The sequence below is a fragment of the Balaenoptera physalus genome, assembly GCF_965194825.1.
Source record: "Balaenoptera physalus genome assembly, chromosome: 13".
In the NCBI taxonomy this organism is placed as follows: Eukaryota; Metazoa; Chordata; class Mammalia; order Artiodactyla; family Balaenopteridae; genus Balaenoptera; species Balaenoptera physalus.
The window spans coordinates 52,786,901-52,805,326 of NC_138892.1; the positions used below are offsets into that span (position 1 = coordinate 52,786,901).

Sequence of the window (18,426 nt, forward strand, 5' to 3'; positions counted from 1 at the left end):
AGACACATGCACCCCAATGTTCATTGCAGCACTATTTACAATAGCCAGGTCATGAAAGCAACCTAAATGCCCATCGACAGACGAATGGATAAAGAAGTTGTGGTACATACATAAAATGGAATATTACTCAGCCATAAAAAGGAACGAAATTGAGTCATTTGTTGAAACGTGGATGGATCTAGAGACTGTCATACAGAGTGCATTAAGTCAGAAAGAGAAAAACAAATATATATTAACACATGTATGTGGAACCTAGAAAAATGGTACAGATGAACCAGGTTGCAGGGCAGAAGTTGAGACACAGATGTAGAGAACAAACGTATGGACACTGAGGGGGAAAAACCGCGGTGGGGTGGGGATGGTGGTGTGCTGAATTGGGCGATTGGGATTGACATGTATACATTGATGTGTATAAAATTGATGACTGATTAGAAAAAAAAAAGGAAAATATGTTAAAAGTTTAAAAAAAAAAATGTTACGGAACAACCCGAACGAACTTTTTGGCCAACCCAGTACTTTATATCTAGATAGGCACATCATTTTCTGTGGAAAGACACAAGATTATAAAACGCTTATTCTAATCAGAATCCCAACAAGGTTTTTTTTAGGCTGAATTAAGTGATTCCAAAGTTATCTGGAATAATAAGTAGGTTAGAATAATCAAGGTAAAATGTTTAAAGGAAGAGATTTCCCTACTGGATACTAAATGTCATATGAAGATCCAGTGAGCAGTGTGGCATTGGCCAAAAAATAGGTCAGGAAATATAAACGGGAGAGAATTAAAAGAATTGCCAATGTGAAAATTATAAAAGTCAAACATATAACAAAATCAAAAAGCAAAAGTAAAAAATGGGAAGTATTTGTAACATGATTGAATCCTTCCTTAACTCAAATTTTATGTAACAAGAGGGGAAAATGTGCAAAGCACATGAACAAGCCATTCACATGAACACAGTTGGTCAGTATGCATGAGAATGTTCATCCTCACCGGTATTTAAAAATGCCAAATCCAGTTTGAAAGGCCAAAGAAATGCTAAGTATTTCAAAGGGATAATATGTAATTCTGACAAGGGCGTGCTCAAATGAGCATTCCCTCCCTGCTGGTGCGAGTATAAGCTACTATTACCCTTCTGTAAAGTGGATCGGTGATGAGTATTAAGACCTAGACAAATATTGGGTTGAACAGGGTAATTCCGTTGATCACAGGAGCTAATAGAAGCATAATTAGAGTAGGAAAAAAATTTGTGTCCAGTGTATAAAGTGATGCAGGAAATGTATACAGCTACAGATCAGCCTGAAAATGAACCTCTACTTCTCTGCCACGTTAGATTCAAGTAGTACTCTTTATCTTTGTTCAAGACCTAGCTCCCACCATGCTGTATTCCTTGCATGTAAATATTTCTTTGGCAGATGAAATTAGAACAACTTTAGGTTATCCTGTAGAAAGAAACCAGCTGAAAAAGAAATCTGTTTTCTGGGTTCTATCTGCTTTACTGTCTCCACTAGGGGACTTAAAGCAGCTCTGAAATGTGTCATGTATAAAGAAAACCTCTATTCCATGGGAAACTAGAAATTTGACTTTGGAGCATTGAGCAGCTTGCTTTCTCTTTAGAAATGATGAGAAATCCATCTGTCTTGTGTAACTTTGCCTTTTTTGTTTCTCTTCCGTTTGTAGTATGTGCCAAGCGCTCTTTGCTGTCCAAGCCGAGCCAGTATCCTGACAGGGAAGTACCCACATAACCATCACGTCGTTAACAACACTTTGGAGGGAAACTGCAGCAGTAAGTCTTGGCAGAAGATCCAAGAACCAGATACTTTCCCAGCAATTCTCAGATCAATGTGTGGTTATCAAACCTTTTTTGCAGGGAAATACTTAAATGAGGTATGTTGAATGGTCTAATTATTCCCTTTCTTTCTTTTTAAAAACAGCTTGAATGTGAATTAGTATGATTCATGTTAATTGTTTTTTAATTAGCATCCGTTCAAGTCATGTTAAACGGTTTTTGGTATATGTTGTTTTCTCTTAATCTGCCTGTTAAACCAGAACTTACATAAACGTATTTACATGATTTGGGCACTGTGGTTATTCTTTCTTTAAATAGTCTCTGGAGCATTTGTTTAAAAATTGTCTTAGGACTGCTGTGGTCTGATGCATCTTCCCCCTTTTCCTGAAGAATTCTGCTTGTCCTTTGGCTGTCATGGTATCTTTGTTTCCATTTCCCCTTTATCAGGACTGGAGTGAAGAATTTTTTCCTCTGGGCATCTTTTCCTGAATTATAACAGCTTAATGCTTAACCCATTTTCTGAAAACTGGGAGCAGATTGTGGAGAGATCAGTGTTGAAGGAAAAGCACCCAGAGCCTGAGACATTCAGGCCATTGAAGCATGTGGCTGAGTGGTTAGTGTGCTGGCCGCGAGGGCCTGGATGGAGGGAGGCCTCACTGTGACCTGCCAAGGCCACATTTCAGGGCCTCGAGTCCACCACATTGGCCTTAGCATTTAGTCAAAGTTCAGGCTTAAAAGAAATAATGTGTTTGAGAGTGTTTGGGGTTATCTCTTAAAATAAAACTGGGGATTCAGGACAAAGAGAAGATGTACGTTTTCTTATGTACTTTATCTGTGGTTGCTAGAGATCTTAATATCTGATCTGAATTTTGTTAATTCTCCCCCTCCCCGCAACAGTTGGGGGATTTGCAACCTTGTGGATTTGATGAAAAATGAGTCAGTTTGAAAAGAATCATGAGCAGTGTGATGGGTTAAAGCTATAGGTCATAAAGAGACCTTACACTGCTTTGCATGTTGAAGATCATCTAACATATACAAAATTAGAAATTCTTCAAAATACAAAGACTTAGGGGACTTCCCTGGCAGTACAGTGGTTAAGATTCTGTGCTTCCAATGCAGGGGGCATGGGTTCGATCCCTGGTCGGGGAACTAAGATCCCACATGTCGCAGACACAGCCAAAAAAAAAAAAAAAAATACAAAGATTTAGTTCTTAGAGACACGGCCTTAAATGGGCAGTATTAAGCCTTGTCGAGATAAAATGGGATGATTCTGTGGTCTCTTCACTTAATTCATCTCATCAGATAAATTGAGTCCAAAAGTAGACTTCATCAGCAGGACAGCTGAAGTGATAGGCTGGTAGCTTGTAGTCTGATGATTTGGGCTGTTAGCCACAAGGTTGGCTGGACCATTCAGTCTAGGCCATCAGTAGCTCAGCAAATGAGCCATGTGGCCTAAGCTCTGTGGCCTTTCCCTGTAAAGGGCCAGAAGTAAATATTTCAGGCTTTGCAGGCCATATGTCTCTATAGTGACTATACAGTTCTGCTGTTGTAGCAGGAAAGCAGACTTACATAAACCAATGAGTGTGCCTGTGTTCCAGTAAAACTTCACCGTGACTGAAATTTCAATCTCATGTAACTTGTCACAAAAATATTCCTCTTTTGATTTTTTTTTTTATTCAAGTATAGTTGATTTTGATTGGTGTTTATTTTTTAATGTTTGGAAGAAAATTCTTAGCTTGCTGGCCACACAGAACAGTTGGCAGGCTAGATTTGGCCCTCCAGCCATAGTTTGCCAACTCCTGCTTCAGAAGTTCCTAGGATGATAGTGTTCTTTACTTTTTTTTTTTTTTTTTTTAATTTATTTTATTTTTGGCTGCATTGGTTCTTGGTTGCTGCGCACGGGCTTTCTCTAGTTGTGGCGGGCGGGGGCTACTCTTCTTGCAGTGCGTAGGCTTCTCATCCCGGTGGCTTCTCTTGTTGCAGAGCACGGGCTCTAGGTGCGGGGGCTTCAGTAGCTGTGGCACGTGGGCTTCAGTAGCTGTGGCACGTGGGCTTCAGTAGTTGTGGCTCGCGGGCTCTAGGGTGCAGGCTCAGTAGTTGTGGCGCACGAGCTTAGTTGCTCCACAGCATGTGGGATCTTCCCAGACCAGGGCTCGAACCCGTGTCCCCTGCATTGGCAGGCACATTCTTAACCACTGCGCCACCAGGGAAGCCCTAATGTTCTTTACTTTTTGACTGTTATGTGTTTGAGGAAATTGAGCACCTACCATGTTTCAGGCACTGATCTAAAAAGATTCTGAAAGTTTCCTGTTTCCTTTTGGTCTGGTCCTGTCCTAGGGACTTCTAATGCGCTGCTTGTTTTGATTTCCAGTATGGAGCCCCAGATGCGGGTGGACTAGCACACGTTCCTCTAGGCTGGAGTTACTGGTACGCCCTGGTGAGTGATTAATGAAGTCAGTGACAATTCTGCACAACCCTACAGATGCTATTTACTTTCTGCGGTAGCTCTGATGTTGACATTATTTGGTTTGCTTTTATGATTGGCCATTTTGTCTCCTTAGAAGAAAGTCTGTTGATTTGTGAGTCACTCTGCTGTGGGATACTTGTCTTGCATTCCACAAGGTTTAGCAACATATTTTGCTGTTCTACCGGATCCATTTCTGGCTTTTTAAACTAGGACATATTATTGAAACTATGCTAGTAGTTAATAAAACCCTAGTCAGAAAGTCCAATTCAATATTGACTTGAGCAATTACCTTTTTTTTTTTTTTGGTCTTATCACTATTTAAACAGAGTATAGTTTAGCCCAGCATGGTTTCCAACTTTCATTTTGTGTGCTGACCTCATAAAAAAATCTTACTTTCCTCTCTTTAATAGGAAAAGAATTCTAAATATTATAATTATACCCTCTCTATCAATGGGAAGGCACGGAAGCACGGTGAAAACTACAGTGTGGACTACCTGACAGATGTTTTGGTGAGTTACTGAAGCTCTGTCCTTGCACTTTAGCTCATGTTTAATTAAAGTCTCTGCCTAGAAAATCTTTACTTGTATTTGTTAATGTTGGGTAACATGAATAATAACTTGGTCTAACTGCCAAAGAATATTTCCAGCTGATTAAAAACTCCTGAGGGTGTTTTTCTTTGTAATTAAGCCAGGCTAAGATCTAATGTTCTTGAAATTCCAGCAGCAAATCCCTTTTCCAAAGGCTAATCTCTAAGACTGTGGAGATTACTTTGAAGAGGTTTTACTTTGTAGGGGTTCCTACTCTTGACCCCAGTTTTACTCACAAGCTACAAGATGGCAGCTTCATCATGAGGGTGGCGGGATAGGGATAGGGGAGTTCTTCAGGCATTGTATATTATATATAAAAAATACTGAAATCGGGAGGGGAATTTGGGACTGTCCTTTCCTGTCTAAGATGTATCTAATGACAGCCCTCCCATAGGGCATTCATTCACCAAGTACTTCAGCACCCATTATAGCAGGTGTTCAGCAGTAAATGAAACAAAGTCCCTGATTCTGTGGACGGTAACCTTTTAGTGGAGGATTTTATTTACCCATATGTGTGTCGTCTTGTTAGATGGCGATTAGTTAGAGAAATAAGGCAGGGTATGGGAGTTACTTAGATAACATTTAAGCAGAATCCTAAAGGAGATGAGAGTGAGCTATACAGATCAGGGGAAAGAGTGCCACAGGGAAAGGGAACAAAAAGCGTGAGGGTGTTGAACCAGGAGTATGCCTGACAGGTTAGAGAAACCACAGGGTTTCTTGACAGGGCTGGAGTAAAGTAGGGGGACGGGATGGTGATAAGAAATTGATAGTATCTTTTGAGTTTAGTGTTGGGAATAAATGAAGATGTAAATCAACTAGAAAATTAAAAACACAGCATGTATGTGGGAAGCTTTCATTTTCGTAAAGTATCTCCAGAGAAGCAAACGAAAAATTTAAGTCCATATAAATTAAAACCCTGGTGTGGTGTATTTGGACTTAATATTATTCGCTTAGTTTAGCTACTTCAGCTGGCATAACTTAGGATAGCTACTCTACATATTTTTGTAAAATTACAGTAACTTAATTCACTTTTCCCACTGTTGTGAATTAGGTTGGCTCTCTTTTTATGTTCTTTAAAGCATCAAACGTATATACTCTAAGCTGCATAAATGTATATACTCCAAGCTACATTAATATAAGTTAGTACTAAAATGGCTGAACTACTATTTTTTTTCCTTATGGGAGGCATAAGAATTTTTAGGTCATGTAAAATCATCAAAATCCTAATTGCTTTCTTCGATGGTGTGCTTTTCAATTTTTTATTGTGTTTGCCTGAAAGCCAAACGATCTGTTCCAGCAACACGCTTGCAAGTGACTGTGACATAGATCGTATGCTAAGATTGGTGGAAAGCTCATAGGGCCCTGTACACCTGTTCACCAGAGAACAGGTATCTATCAAGTCCTCAGCTGTGAGGTAGGGTAAGCAATGACAGATCTTTGTGTATGCCAGGCCAATGTCTCCTTGGACTTCTTGGACTACAAGTCCAATTCTGAGCCGTTCTTCATGATGATCTCCACTCCGGCACCTCATTCGCCTTGGACAGCTGCACCTCAGTACCAGAACACCTTCCAGAACGTCTTTGCACCAAGAAACAAGAACTTCAACATCCACGGAACGGTAGCTTCCCCTAACCCTTGCATTAAACCATGCTCGACGTGATTAATTGCGTAATACACTTGTCAGGGAGCCTTTGAATCATATAGTTGGTCTTCCTTCTAAATCTCTTAAAGGTAATTGCACCTGTCGCTAATATACTAGGTAGTATACACTTGCTTCAGAAATCAGGTAAGGTTCCTGCCACACACCCAGTGAGCAGCTGGAGAGTCGGCGGAGAATGGTAAAGAAATGCCATCTTTCCTGACGACAGGCTCTTTTGATAACCTCTGTGCTGGCACTCCTCCTGCCTGGCAGTGGCTGAGACATGTCCCTTGGGGCTGAGCTGGGCCTGCAGCAGTCTCCTTTGGGTGGCCCTTACCAGGCCCAAGGCATAGGAAGAAGAGGGGTGACACAGTGCAACGTGATTGGGAAGGGAATTTGAATGGAGAAATGAGCCAGAGCAGGCCATGACCTAAATACTGTTCACTTCGTATGCCACTTACCCTTCCCTTGGCACGGGAGATTGGCAGTTTGCTAGTTCAAAGGCAGAAAGCTTCTACTGCCTCATGCCTGTTACCCAGAAATCTTAGTTGCTTGTGAGGTGGTAGAAAGAATGAGTCTTGGAGTTAGAGTCAGTATTACCGCTTTCTGGCTAGGTGACCTGACCATGAGCAAGATGCTTAACTTGCATTTTTCTCTCTAAAGTCGGGGATCCTGACCTCTCCTGCAACTCTTGTATGGATTAAAATACACAGAAACGTCTGGCATGTTGCCTGGCACATTGTAGGCATGTGCTTGCCATGGATGACATTAAAGATGAGTGAACCGAGTTTGAAACCTGGGTGCCATTCTCTCTGTGTTCCAAAAGAAGTTCATAGACAGTCCCATGACTAAGTAAGGTTAGAAACTTCAGGTTAAATAAGTCACTCTGCTACAGGATTTCTCAGAGTTATTCGTGTTCTGACATGAATTTGCAACAGGAAGAGATGCTCTATAGCATTTGTCAAGCATGCTAACTAAAGGCTTTGAGGATCACGGTTTGCGAGATGGCAGCTTAGGGTTTTATGAATAGGGAGGAGAGAGAATCAATGGTGTTTGGCAATTTTTTTTTTTTTAACTGTGACTTTTTTATTTATATGAGAAGACTTCTCTAGATTTGGACTTGAAGTTTTAGGAAATTGCTATGATGAGATTTTTCCTAAGGTCCAAGGATGATCGCTATCATAGGTAGGAAAATAGAGGGCCATGGAATGATGACTTATTAGGCAAAACTTAGAGGAAGGTAAAGTGGATATTTATCCTTTTATAGTTTGGGTGGTAGACCCAAGTTATAAATTTAATCTTCTGGTTAGTAGTTTCCAGTATCTTTCATGAGATCTCTTATTAAAGCTGCTAACAAAGGAGCCCAGGCCTTCTGCCATTAAGGAGGTGATGAGAAGAAGCTAAAGAATGAGTGATAATTTGCAGAAAGTTTTTTTTTTTTACGAACACAGGGGAGGGAAGTGGGGGGGTGGGTGGTGGAGGGAAAATCTGAAGTTGCTTAAACAGGCTCCAGTTAGTTCCTTTTTTGCTGGAGTACATGATCCTTTTCATTATCTATTCTAGTAGTCTGACTGTGGTGACTTGGTGTTAACTTTTGTTTTTCTTTTAAATTTTAGAACAAGCACTGGTTAATTAGGCAAGCCAAGACGCCAATGACTAATTCTTCAATACAGTTTTTAGATACTGCATTTAGGAAAAGGTAAGAGCTGCCCCTTTCCAGTCTAGGTGGTCTTTGAGGGCCCTCAGAAGCAGCCCATGAACAGGGAACTGCACCACGTGGTTATTTCTGAGAAGAAATCAGAGGGTAGCAAGGTGTCGGGAGAGACTCTGATGGGAGGTCTTCACATTCAGCTGCAAGGTGGCCTTTGGACCTCAGGTCTAATTAAACAGTCCGTTTTTATGACTCGTTAAAACATTGCAAATTGGAGCCATTTGGTCTTTTTAACCATTTTCTATATCTAAAGGAAAGGTCGCTTTCTGAGAGATTAGCCCCAATATTTGCCTGAGACCCAAAGGCTTAGGCTAGGGCAGAATATTTGCCTTTGCAGTTTTTAGCTTTCAGGAAATTCTTACTTTCTCTTAAGGTGCATTTAGTTTTAGACCAGGGGTTGGCAAACTTCCTGTGAGGGGCCAGATAGTAAATATTACAGGCTTGTCGGCCGTATGGTCTGTGTCGCTGTTGCTCAGCTCTGCTGTTGGAGCGCAAAGCAGCCCTGGGCAAGACAAGAATGAATGAGCATGGCTGTGCTGCAGTAAAACTTTATACATAAAGCAAACAGCGAGTTGTTGTTTCATGGGCGTAGAGTTTCAGATTTGCAAGGTGAAAAGGTTCTGGAGATCTGTTCCACTATGTGAATATACTTAACGCTACTGACCTGTACACTTAAAAATGGTTAAGACAGTAAATTTTATGTTATGTGTTTTGTACCACAGTTAAAAACAAAAACACAGACAGTGGTCAAGCTTTGGCCCATGGCTATAGTTCGCTGACCCCTAGTTCGACCATTAAACATTGTTGTAGCCAGGTCTATCTGAATTCATCTCTATCAGTCAGTGCTGAGTTGACAACTTTCCCTTCCAATAGTCTTTTATTCTCATCACCAGCCACGATAAATAATAAAGCTTACTGGTTATAAAAAGCCTCATTTATTTCTGTAGAATAGGTTAAATTTGGAATCAACTAATTGTATGCTGGAATTTTCTAATCTGTGTTTTGCAATGAATGGAAGGAAAGGAAATGGGGGTTTGAGCTTTTGGGGAGAGTGGCTCTGAGGGGTTTTTTTTTGGGAAGGAGGTTGGGAGTGTTTTTGTTTTGATTTGGTTTTGAGGTGTTTTTTGGACCTTGCTTTTGCTTTTTTGGCAAGATGGCAGTACCTCAGCCATTGTCTCTGAAGTCCCATTGCTGCCCTCTGTTCACATCCAGGTGGCAGACTCTGCTGTCAGTTGATGACCTTGTGGAGAAGTTGGTCAAGCGATTGGAGTTCAGCGGGGAGCTCAATGACACCTACATCTTTTACACCTCAGACAATGGCTATCACACAGGTAAGGGGCACCATGACCTTTGCGAGGTGCCTTTCCTTTCTCGCTCAATCAGTAGCACTCAGGGAGCTCCTGTCCTTTTGCAGCAGTGGACAGGCCAGAGGGAGGGTCTTGCCCTCAGGGCCCCTCTGGTTAGAGGGCCAGCTCATTTCCCCTGGTGAGAGACCAGGGTTCATTATTTTCTATTTCACAGGCTGAATTACATGGTGTTCTAGGAGTCTGAGCAGAGAGTGAGCTTGATGGGTTAGATGCAGGCTTTATGAAGTAGGTGAGAAACTGAGCTAGATTTTAAGGACAGTGGATCTCGGGGAATAGGGGTATGACATTTGACACAGGAAGACCACGAGAGGGCTGTCCTGGGAAAAACTTTCCTGTGAAATGAGGTGTTTTGGTGTGTGTGAGTTTTGTTTTATATTTCTTGTCTTTTCACAACTGCAGTATGAGTCACCCCCGTGTCCTTGACTTTCATCCTTTCTACTTGGACCTTCTCTAGTTAAAAATCAGTATTTTTTCCTTTCTCCACTCTTTTAAGTTTCCTAAACTTGAAGGGAATTAATCTGAGGTTTGTCTGCACAGGAGCAGATTGATTAGGCATTTCATGTGTTGTTATGAATATTTTTAAGCACTCACAGTAGAGACTAGTAAAATAACTCCCATTGTCCAGCTTTGATTTTCAGCTGCACGAGGCCAATCTTTTGAATTCCTCATACCTTCTTCATGTTTCTTTTTTAGCTAGAAGGTTTTGAAGAAACTCCAGATGTTGTGATTCCATATGTCAGCACTTGGTTGTGCATCTGACTAGTTCATTACCTTTCAGAACCTACACAAAGTCCATATGCTACCTTTAGTTTTTATGTGTCTTAAGGCTGTCCTTTGCCACGGATTTATTGGGAAAACTGGTCTTCTGTCCTTTAGAATATCTCACGTTCCATATGTAGCTAATTGCTCATGTGATGCCTTAACTCGTTTATCTATACTCAACATTTTCTGTAGATTGGTAGTTAGATCTAGAGTCTTAATAGAAGTTCACGTTTTCAACAAGAATGCTTTCTAGTTGATGCTGTTATGTACTTCTTATTGCTTCATTCATTCACATCATGCCGCTGGGGTGTCTGCTTGCCTCACTTTAGGGATGCTGTTACTGATTGATGGCTCATGTGGTATCAACCTGAGCCCATCCTATGACCTTTTGTGGCTAAAACTTCCATTGATGATTGTTGCTTAAATCTATTCCCTCAGAAATTGCAAAGTTTGACTTCATAACTCTGTCCTTCCTTCTGAATTTACTGGCTGGAATTCCTCAGGAAATTCCCCTCATCAACTGTTTGGTTATCTTGAAATATAGTTTATTCAGGAAAGGCTGGATAAATGGTTTTGTCCCTTTATTTAGCAGCTTTTAGAGTAACTTCATTCAATTGTGATCAGGTCGAGTGTCATACCTAAATAGCGTATTTTTGCTTCAATACTTTCTAGTCATTCTTTTTGCTGAATTTGCCAGTTTCAGACCAGGGTGTCCCTCTAGGCATTTTTTTTAAAGATGAGCTCATTGTTTCCTGCCTCGTAGTAATAAGAGACCCAGGCAAATTTAAGCTTTCCATTAAGACACCATAATTAGTAGAACAAGGCTGTTTTTTATTTTTACTGTTTATTGAATGAATGCATGCATGAGTGACATTTCTATCTTGGCTCCATCTTTACCCTATGCATTTTTTTTTTCAGGACAGTTTTCTTTGCCAATAGACAAAAGACAGCTGTATGAGTTTGATATCAAAGTTCCACTGTTGGTTCGAGGGCCTGGGATCAAACCAAATCAGACAAGCAAGGTAGGTTGCTGACAAGGTGATGTAGCATTTGCCTGAGGAAAGAAAGCTTTTCCTCCTAAGAGGAGACTGATTCAGTTTCTCCTCCTTTGAGGATGAAGGCTGATTGGCTTAAGATTTTTTTGCAAGTGTATTTATAAGCCTTGCAAACAGTGATTCTTTTTTCTTTCTTTTTTTTAAATTGAAGTATAGTTGATGTACAATATTCTATAAGTTACAGGGGTACAATACAGTGATTCACAATTTTTAAAGGTCATACTCCATTTAGTTATTTTAAAATATTGGCTGTATTCCCGGTGTTGTACAACATATCCTTGTAGCTTATTTTATCCCTAATGCTCTTAATCCCCTACTCCTGTATTGTTCCTCTCCCATCCCATCTCCCCACTGGTAACCACTAGTTCTCTGTATCTGTTCTCTATATTTTGTTATGTTCAGTAGTTTGTCGTATTTGTTAAATTCCACATATAAGTGATATCATACAGTATTTGTCTTTCTCCGTCTGACATATTTCACTTAGCATAATACCAGTAAACTGCTGGCCACCCACTATTAGATGTGTACGTATCATATCAGCGTGAATAGCTTTTGCTTGTGTTTTGAGACTAGATTTTTACTTGGTCCTCGAGCCGTGACTCTCCACCAGGATGCTCATCAAAACTACCTTCTGAAACTGAAAGGCTCAGCATCTAGAAAGGTTCAGATTGACTCACTTGGACTGGAATAGAATCCCTGCCTCTGCTTTTTTCCTTAAATTCACAATGATTCTGAGAGGCAGCCCAGTTTGGGGCCCATAGCCCGGGAGAGCAAAGCTCTTCAGGCTTTGTTGTGTGTGCACGTCCCGTGGGGGCCTTGTTGAAATGCAGAGTCTGATTCTGCATACCAGCCTGCTCCCAGGTGTTCCCAGGTGACGTCTGCTGCTGGTCTGACCTCCCTCTGAGTATAACGCTGCAGAAAGGGTGTTGTCTGAGAATTTAGTCCCCCTCCCTGTGGGGCTCTTCCTCACTAATGCCTTTCTACTTTACTGATTCTCTCTCCTAGTACTGTCATAAAGTACCACATTCTTTTGTTACCATTTCCACTTGGTTTCAAACTGGGTTCCTGATACTGAGGTACTTTGTTCCTAGAGTTCATGGGCACCTTGATCCAAAACACTGGTCCAATGTCGGGAGATAAGAATTGATAGGCTCTACCAGTTGTTTTCTCTTCCCTAATACCACAATTTCAGTCCCAGCTCTGTGAGACAAAAGAAAATGAGCAATTGGATTATTTAAGCTAAAACTGGAAAATAGGTCAGAATTTCTGGGTATACTGGTGCTTGAGTTTAATTTGGGGGTTTAATGTTTACTTTGTTTAAACGTCTGCCCTTCACTTACTTCCTTTCACAGTGCTCTTGATGGAATTCTGTTAAAATTCTCTCAGAAACTTAAAATGGCCTTCGTAAGTGCAATTGAATTTTCTTTTTCTTTTAAGACCCACATTCCTAAAGGCAGTCACCTTCCACTACAAATTCATTACCCTCTAAACAGGCCTCTCCTGTCAGCGGAGGTAGGCAAGTTTGGAAGACCATTCAGTCTTAAAAGTGTTTTCTTGATCTTGGTGTCGGGAGCTGGTTGAGGAGAACACGTCTGCACCTGTGTGCATTTCCGAGGAGCAGGGCCATGTCTAACCGGTGCGGGGAAGGAGGCTGATGAGAACAGAGTGACGTGTCAGCCAGCTGCCCATGGAACAGACTGTTCCTTTTTCCTTCAAGTTAACAATGGCACTAAATGTTACAATCAGAAGCTTCACTTTCTCTAAGCCATCTAAGTGAAACCAGGTCCTAGGAAGCCATTTCAACAATAATAACCTTTATTGAATGCTTAGGATGTGACAGGTGCTGTTCCAAATGTATTACCTGTATCAACTCAGTTAACCTTCACAGCCTTATGAGATATGAATACTGTTATCCCCATTTTACAGATGAGGAAACTGAGGTATACAGGTTCAGCGATTTACCCAAGATGATTGTAGCCAAAGAATATCAGAGCCCTGCGCTTGAACTCGGGCAGTCTGGCTGCTATACACTTAACCAGAGTCTGTGCACTCAACCATTACACTACAGCTCAGACAACAGTATTCCTTAAGTATCTTCCTGTGCCAGTGCAGTATACCAGGAGACTTGGAGCCACAGCAAGAGCAGTCAGAGAAGATCAGTTCTTAACTCCCTGTGTCAGGGGGAGCCAGATACCTGAGCTTCAGTTGTCAGTGAAAGTCTCTGAGGCATTTGGGCAGAGACCCGGGTGTCAAGCAAGAAGGATTGAGTCATGCAAAGATCTGTGGGAGGGTATCCTGAGCTGCAGAACGGTGCGTGTGAAGGCACAGATAGGAGAATGAGCTTGGCCTGTTCAAGGGACACAAGGTGGCAGTTGTCCTGAACTACTTTTACTTCCTACTTGAACCATCTCTCTCACCTCCTTGCCTTTGTACAGCTGGCTGCTCCTTCTGTGTGAATGCCCACCTCATGCCCCTTTCACCTGGCTAAGTTAATTGTCCTTCGGGGCTTCGGTTTAGGGCTCCCCTAAATGAACGTCACTGTAGACCCCTGCCCCACATGGAGTGGGTGCCTTTCCCAGCTGGCCTCACACTTACCACACCCGACTGAGTTTGTCTTTTTGACTCTAGGAATCCCTAGTTGAGAGGTATTATCCGAACTTAGAATACCCAGCTCTTAGTGGGAGTTTGGGGTTAGCACATGTAAGCTATTATATATACAACGGATAAACAACAAGGTCCTTTTACTGTATAGCACAGGGAACTCTGCTCAGTATTCTGTAATAACCTAAATGGGAAAAGAATTTGAAAAAGAATAGATACACGTATAACTGAATCACTTTGCTGTACACCTGAAACTAACACAACATTGTTAATCAACTGTGCTCCAATATAAAATAAAAATTTTTTAAAAAGGTCCTATTATATAGCCTAGGGAACTATATTCAATATCCTATGATAAACCATAATGGAAAAGCATATTTAAAAAAAAGAATGTGTCTCTATATGTGTGTAACTGAATCACTGTGCTCTACAGCAGAAATTAATACAACATTGTCAATCAACTGTAATTAAAAAAAAAAAATACCCAACCCTTAACATACAGTGGGTGACATCCAAGTTGTGTGAATGGATATATTACCAGGGTCACACAGTAAGTGGCAGAACCAGGTCTGAAAATTAACTGTCTATTCTCAAAATCCATGGTTTTTTGGGGGATTCCCTGGTGGTCCAGTGGTTAGGACTCTGCACTCTCACTGCTGAGGGCCTGGGTTCAATCCCTAGTTGGGGGACTAAGATCCCACAGCGGCGTGGCCAAAAAAAAACCATGGTTTTTGACACTCTGTGCTGACATATGTGGTTTGAGACGTATGAAGTGCCCCGCTTCCATCTAGCACAGTGTGTCAGAGATGGTGGGTGACTCGTCGTGTGCTGGCAGCAGAGTTGTCTTGGTGCAGGTTCTGTGTGAGGGCCACAGGGTGGTGAGTTGAGCATAATGAGCTGCGCTGGCAACAGCCTAGTAGCCAAAGTAGGACACGTTTGACCAGTGGATCTGGCTTTGTGTTGGCTGCTGGGGTGAGCCAGGGGCCGGTGGTATGGGTGGATGCCAAACATTGGCTGCTGAGGTCTTCTCCTCTGGCTATAAATGAATCTAGCTTTAGATCTGGTGGTAGAATTTCTTCAAGCGGGCTTTAAGAAAGGAAAAGGTTAGTACGAAAATGGAAATGACATAGCATGATCCGGGGGAAATAAAACTGAACTGGGAGTCAGGAAGACCACCTATTGGCTTTAAGACTTTGGATAGACGAAGCCTTGGTTTCCCCATGTGAAATTGGGAGGATGCTAAGGGCAGATTCTCAAGTGTAACTAGGTGACGCCCTGGCTTACTCCTTGTTAGGGAAGTGGGGTGTGAGGGGCAAATCCAGATGAAGCAGCCCAAGACGTGTAGAGTTCTCTGCTTTCAGTGCTTTTGTTTCTTTTTTTTTTTTTAAACATCTTCATTGGAGTATACTTGCTTTACAACGGTGTGTTAGCTTCTGCTGTATAACACAGTGAATCAGTTACCCATATACATATGTCCCCGTATCTCCTCCCTAGTGCTTTTCAGTAGATGGATTTGAGGTGCTCTCTGGTGTGCTTTGAGTCTTTTTTTTGAAAGCCTTACATGAACTCTTTAACATCAGGGCTTAAAAGTCTGTTTGAAAACCTGATGTACCCTCCTGGGAGCCCTTATTCTTTTGGGTAATTCTGCAGCACTGTCTTTCTTCCAGAGCTAAAAAATGAGCAGGTTCAAGGCATGATATCCCTCGATCTCATGCCCCCCAGAGTTTTTTAGGGCCTTATGTTTGATCAAAACGTATATATACTTTAATCCTAAGAACATTCCCAAACAAACTGTGAGGCTGTGATTCATGAAATAATTTACTTGGTCTTGTCAGAGCGTTTTCTGTTCCAGTCCTTTTTTTTTTTTTAAAAACAATTTATATTTTATTTATTTATTTATTTATTTATTTATTTATCTTTGGCTGTGTTGGGTCTTCGTTTCTGTGCGAGGGCTTTCTCTAGTTGCGGCAAGCGGGGGCCACTCTTCATCGCGGTGCGCGGGCCTCTCACTATCGCGGCCTCTGTTGTTGCGGAGCCCAGGCTCCAGACGCGCAGGCTCAGTAGTTGTGGCTCACGGGCCCATTTGCTCCGCGGCATGTGGGATCCTCCCAGACCAGGGCCCGAACCCGTGTTCCCTGCACTGGCAGGCGGATTCTCAGCCACTGCGCCACCAGGGAAGCCTGTTCCAGTCCTTAAATGGATCTTTATACTCAGTGATAAAAGCAATAATACCATTTTAGGAACTTGAAATGCTAATGTTTCTAGATGTCATTAGGGTGATGGGCTCATAGTATCCATTCTAATCCTTGGCTGTATAAAAACCAGAGAGAGGTATAATTCTCTCTTGAATTCTTCACCCATACTTGGTATCTACTAGAAGTCTCCCATCTCCTGACACTGTATGCTAATTTTGAGACTCTACGTCTTAGTCAAACAAAACCCAGTAGGAAGAGAATTTGTACGTCATTTTTAGGGAGGATGTGATCATTTTAGATACCTGGGAAGAAAGAGTCCTGGTGATGGCGTTTATGGTACTTGTGCCGAATTAGCTACTTGACTTGTCCTGGATCTTGCAGACCTTTCTCCTCCCCTCCCCCCATAGAGCAAACTGCCACTAGAGGGCGCTCCCACCCATTGCTGATGGCTCGAGGCAATTCCTGCTGAGACTGGCAGTCACTGTTTTATCTCTGTGGGTTTTATTGTTTTGGTGCCTTGGACATGTTAATAATACCTGTGGGACTGACTTGACTTCATTCATGTTCTGGACATCACTGGAGATCTGTCAGTCACATTTTGGAGTCTTGTTGCCTTTATCTGATTCTGGAGGTGGTGTCTCTGCTTGTCTCTCCTTTCCTGCTATGGTCTCTTCCGTATTCATACTCACTCTTGTTCACTGTATTCTAAGCCGCTCAGTCTGCCTGGGGTACTTGGAACCAGGAAAGATATCTCTAACACCGGGTCTTGTGTAATCCCTAGAGACATAGTTTTTGTGTTTTTTATCCTCAGCAACATATGGATTGCTTTTCCCGTGAGTTGCCTGCCACTGAAGGGTAATTTCCAACAGCTGCAGAGTTACACTGATTGGTTCAGAGCCAGGATATGTGTATCACTCTGCCCTCCAGGAGCCATCCTAGCTACCAGGAAACCTGGCTGCTACTGAACGGTGCTTCTTGCCTTTCATGTCTGTACTTCGGTTTTGTTTTTAAATTAATAGGATTAGATTTTTTTTTAAATCCCCATTTGGCTTCTCCTGAGATGATCTGAGTTTTCTCAACAGTTGTGGTTTTTTTTTTTTTTTTTTTGGCTGCATTGGGTCTTTGTTGTGGTGTGCATGCTTCTCATTGTGGTGGCTTCTCTTTGTGGCAGAGCACGGGTTCTAGGCGAGCAGGCTTCAGTAGTTGTGGAACGTGGGCTCTCAGTAGTTGTGGCCCACGGGCTTACTTGCTCCGTGGCATGTGGGATCTTCCCGGACTGGGGCTTGAACCCGTGTCCTCTACATTGGCAGGTGGATTCTTTTTTTTTTTTTTTTTTTTTAGAAAGTAAATCATCACCTTTTTTGGCCAGGACTCTTTATTTATTTATTTATGGCTGTGTTGGGTCTTTGTTTCTGTGCAAGGGCTTTCTCTAGTTGCGGCAAGTGGGGGCCACTCTTCATCGCGGTGCGCGGGCCTCTCATTATCGCGGCCTCTCTTGTTGCGGAGCACAGGCTCCAGACGCGCAGGCTCCGTAATTGTGGCTCACGGGCCTAGCTGCTCCGTGGCATGTGGAATCTTCCCAGACCAGGGCTCGAACCCGTGTCCCCTGCATTGGCAGGCAGATTCTCAACCACTGCGCCACCAGGGAAGGCCTGGCAGGTGGATTCTTAACCGCTGCACCACCAGGGAAGTCCCTCTCAACAGTTTTAAAGACTGTTATTTATTTCCAGTAAACGACAGCTTTTCCAGTTACAGGCTGCTGACTTTGTGTCAGTTACTTCTCTTTCATTTCCTCATCTGTAAAATGGGGAAAATACTGCTTTCTATGACTGTGGGGAGGATTAAATGAGGATAAGCATTAAGCACTGGCCCAGAATAGGTGCTCAGTGAACACTAGTTCCCTTCGTTTCCCTGGTGGATTGTCTCCATCACTCCAAGGCTTTTTCTAGCCTGTGACCACGTGACTTCTAGACTCTCTGCTACAAAAGTTCATGTGGTTCTTGAGCCAGAACATATATGGGATAGTCCAGATTGAGATGTTATAATTGTAAAATACCAGATTTCAAACATTTAATTCAAAAATTTTTTTAAAGTAAAATCTCATCACCTTTTTGTATTGCTTACATGTTGAAATAGTAATATTTAAATATTTACAATGAATTTCACCTCTTTTTTTTTTTTTACTTTAATGTGGTCACTAGATAATTTTAAATTACACGTATGACTCCTGTTCTATCCCTATTGGACTTTGGACTATG

The 18,426-nt window shown here is 42.0% G+C and overlaps 1 protein-coding gene across 1 annotated transcript in view; it reads left to right on the forward strand.

The window, feature by feature from the left end:
- GNS (glucosamine (N-acetyl)-6-sulfatase) overlaps positions 1 to 18,426 on the forward strand; it is a 59,252-nt gene that overhangs the window by 12,835 nt on the left and 27,991 nt on the right. Inside the window, exons 3-9 of the mRNA XM_082422794.1 lie at positions 1,676 to 1,882; positions 4,156 to 4,221; positions 4,662 to 4,760; positions 6,289 to 6,456; positions 8,094 to 8,176; positions 9,401 to 9,519; positions 11,236 to 11,339. Of these exons, the coding sequence (XP_082278920.1) occupies positions 1,676 to 1,882; positions 4,156 to 4,221; positions 4,662 to 4,760; positions 6,289 to 6,456; positions 8,094 to 8,176; positions 9,401 to 9,519; positions 11,236 to 11,339 (846 nt within the window). The remainder of the gene's footprint in view (positions 1 to 1,675; positions 1,883 to 4,155; positions 4,222 to 4,661; positions 4,761 to 6,288; positions 6,457 to 8,093; positions 8,177 to 9,400; positions 9,520 to 11,235; positions 11,340 to 18,426) is intronic.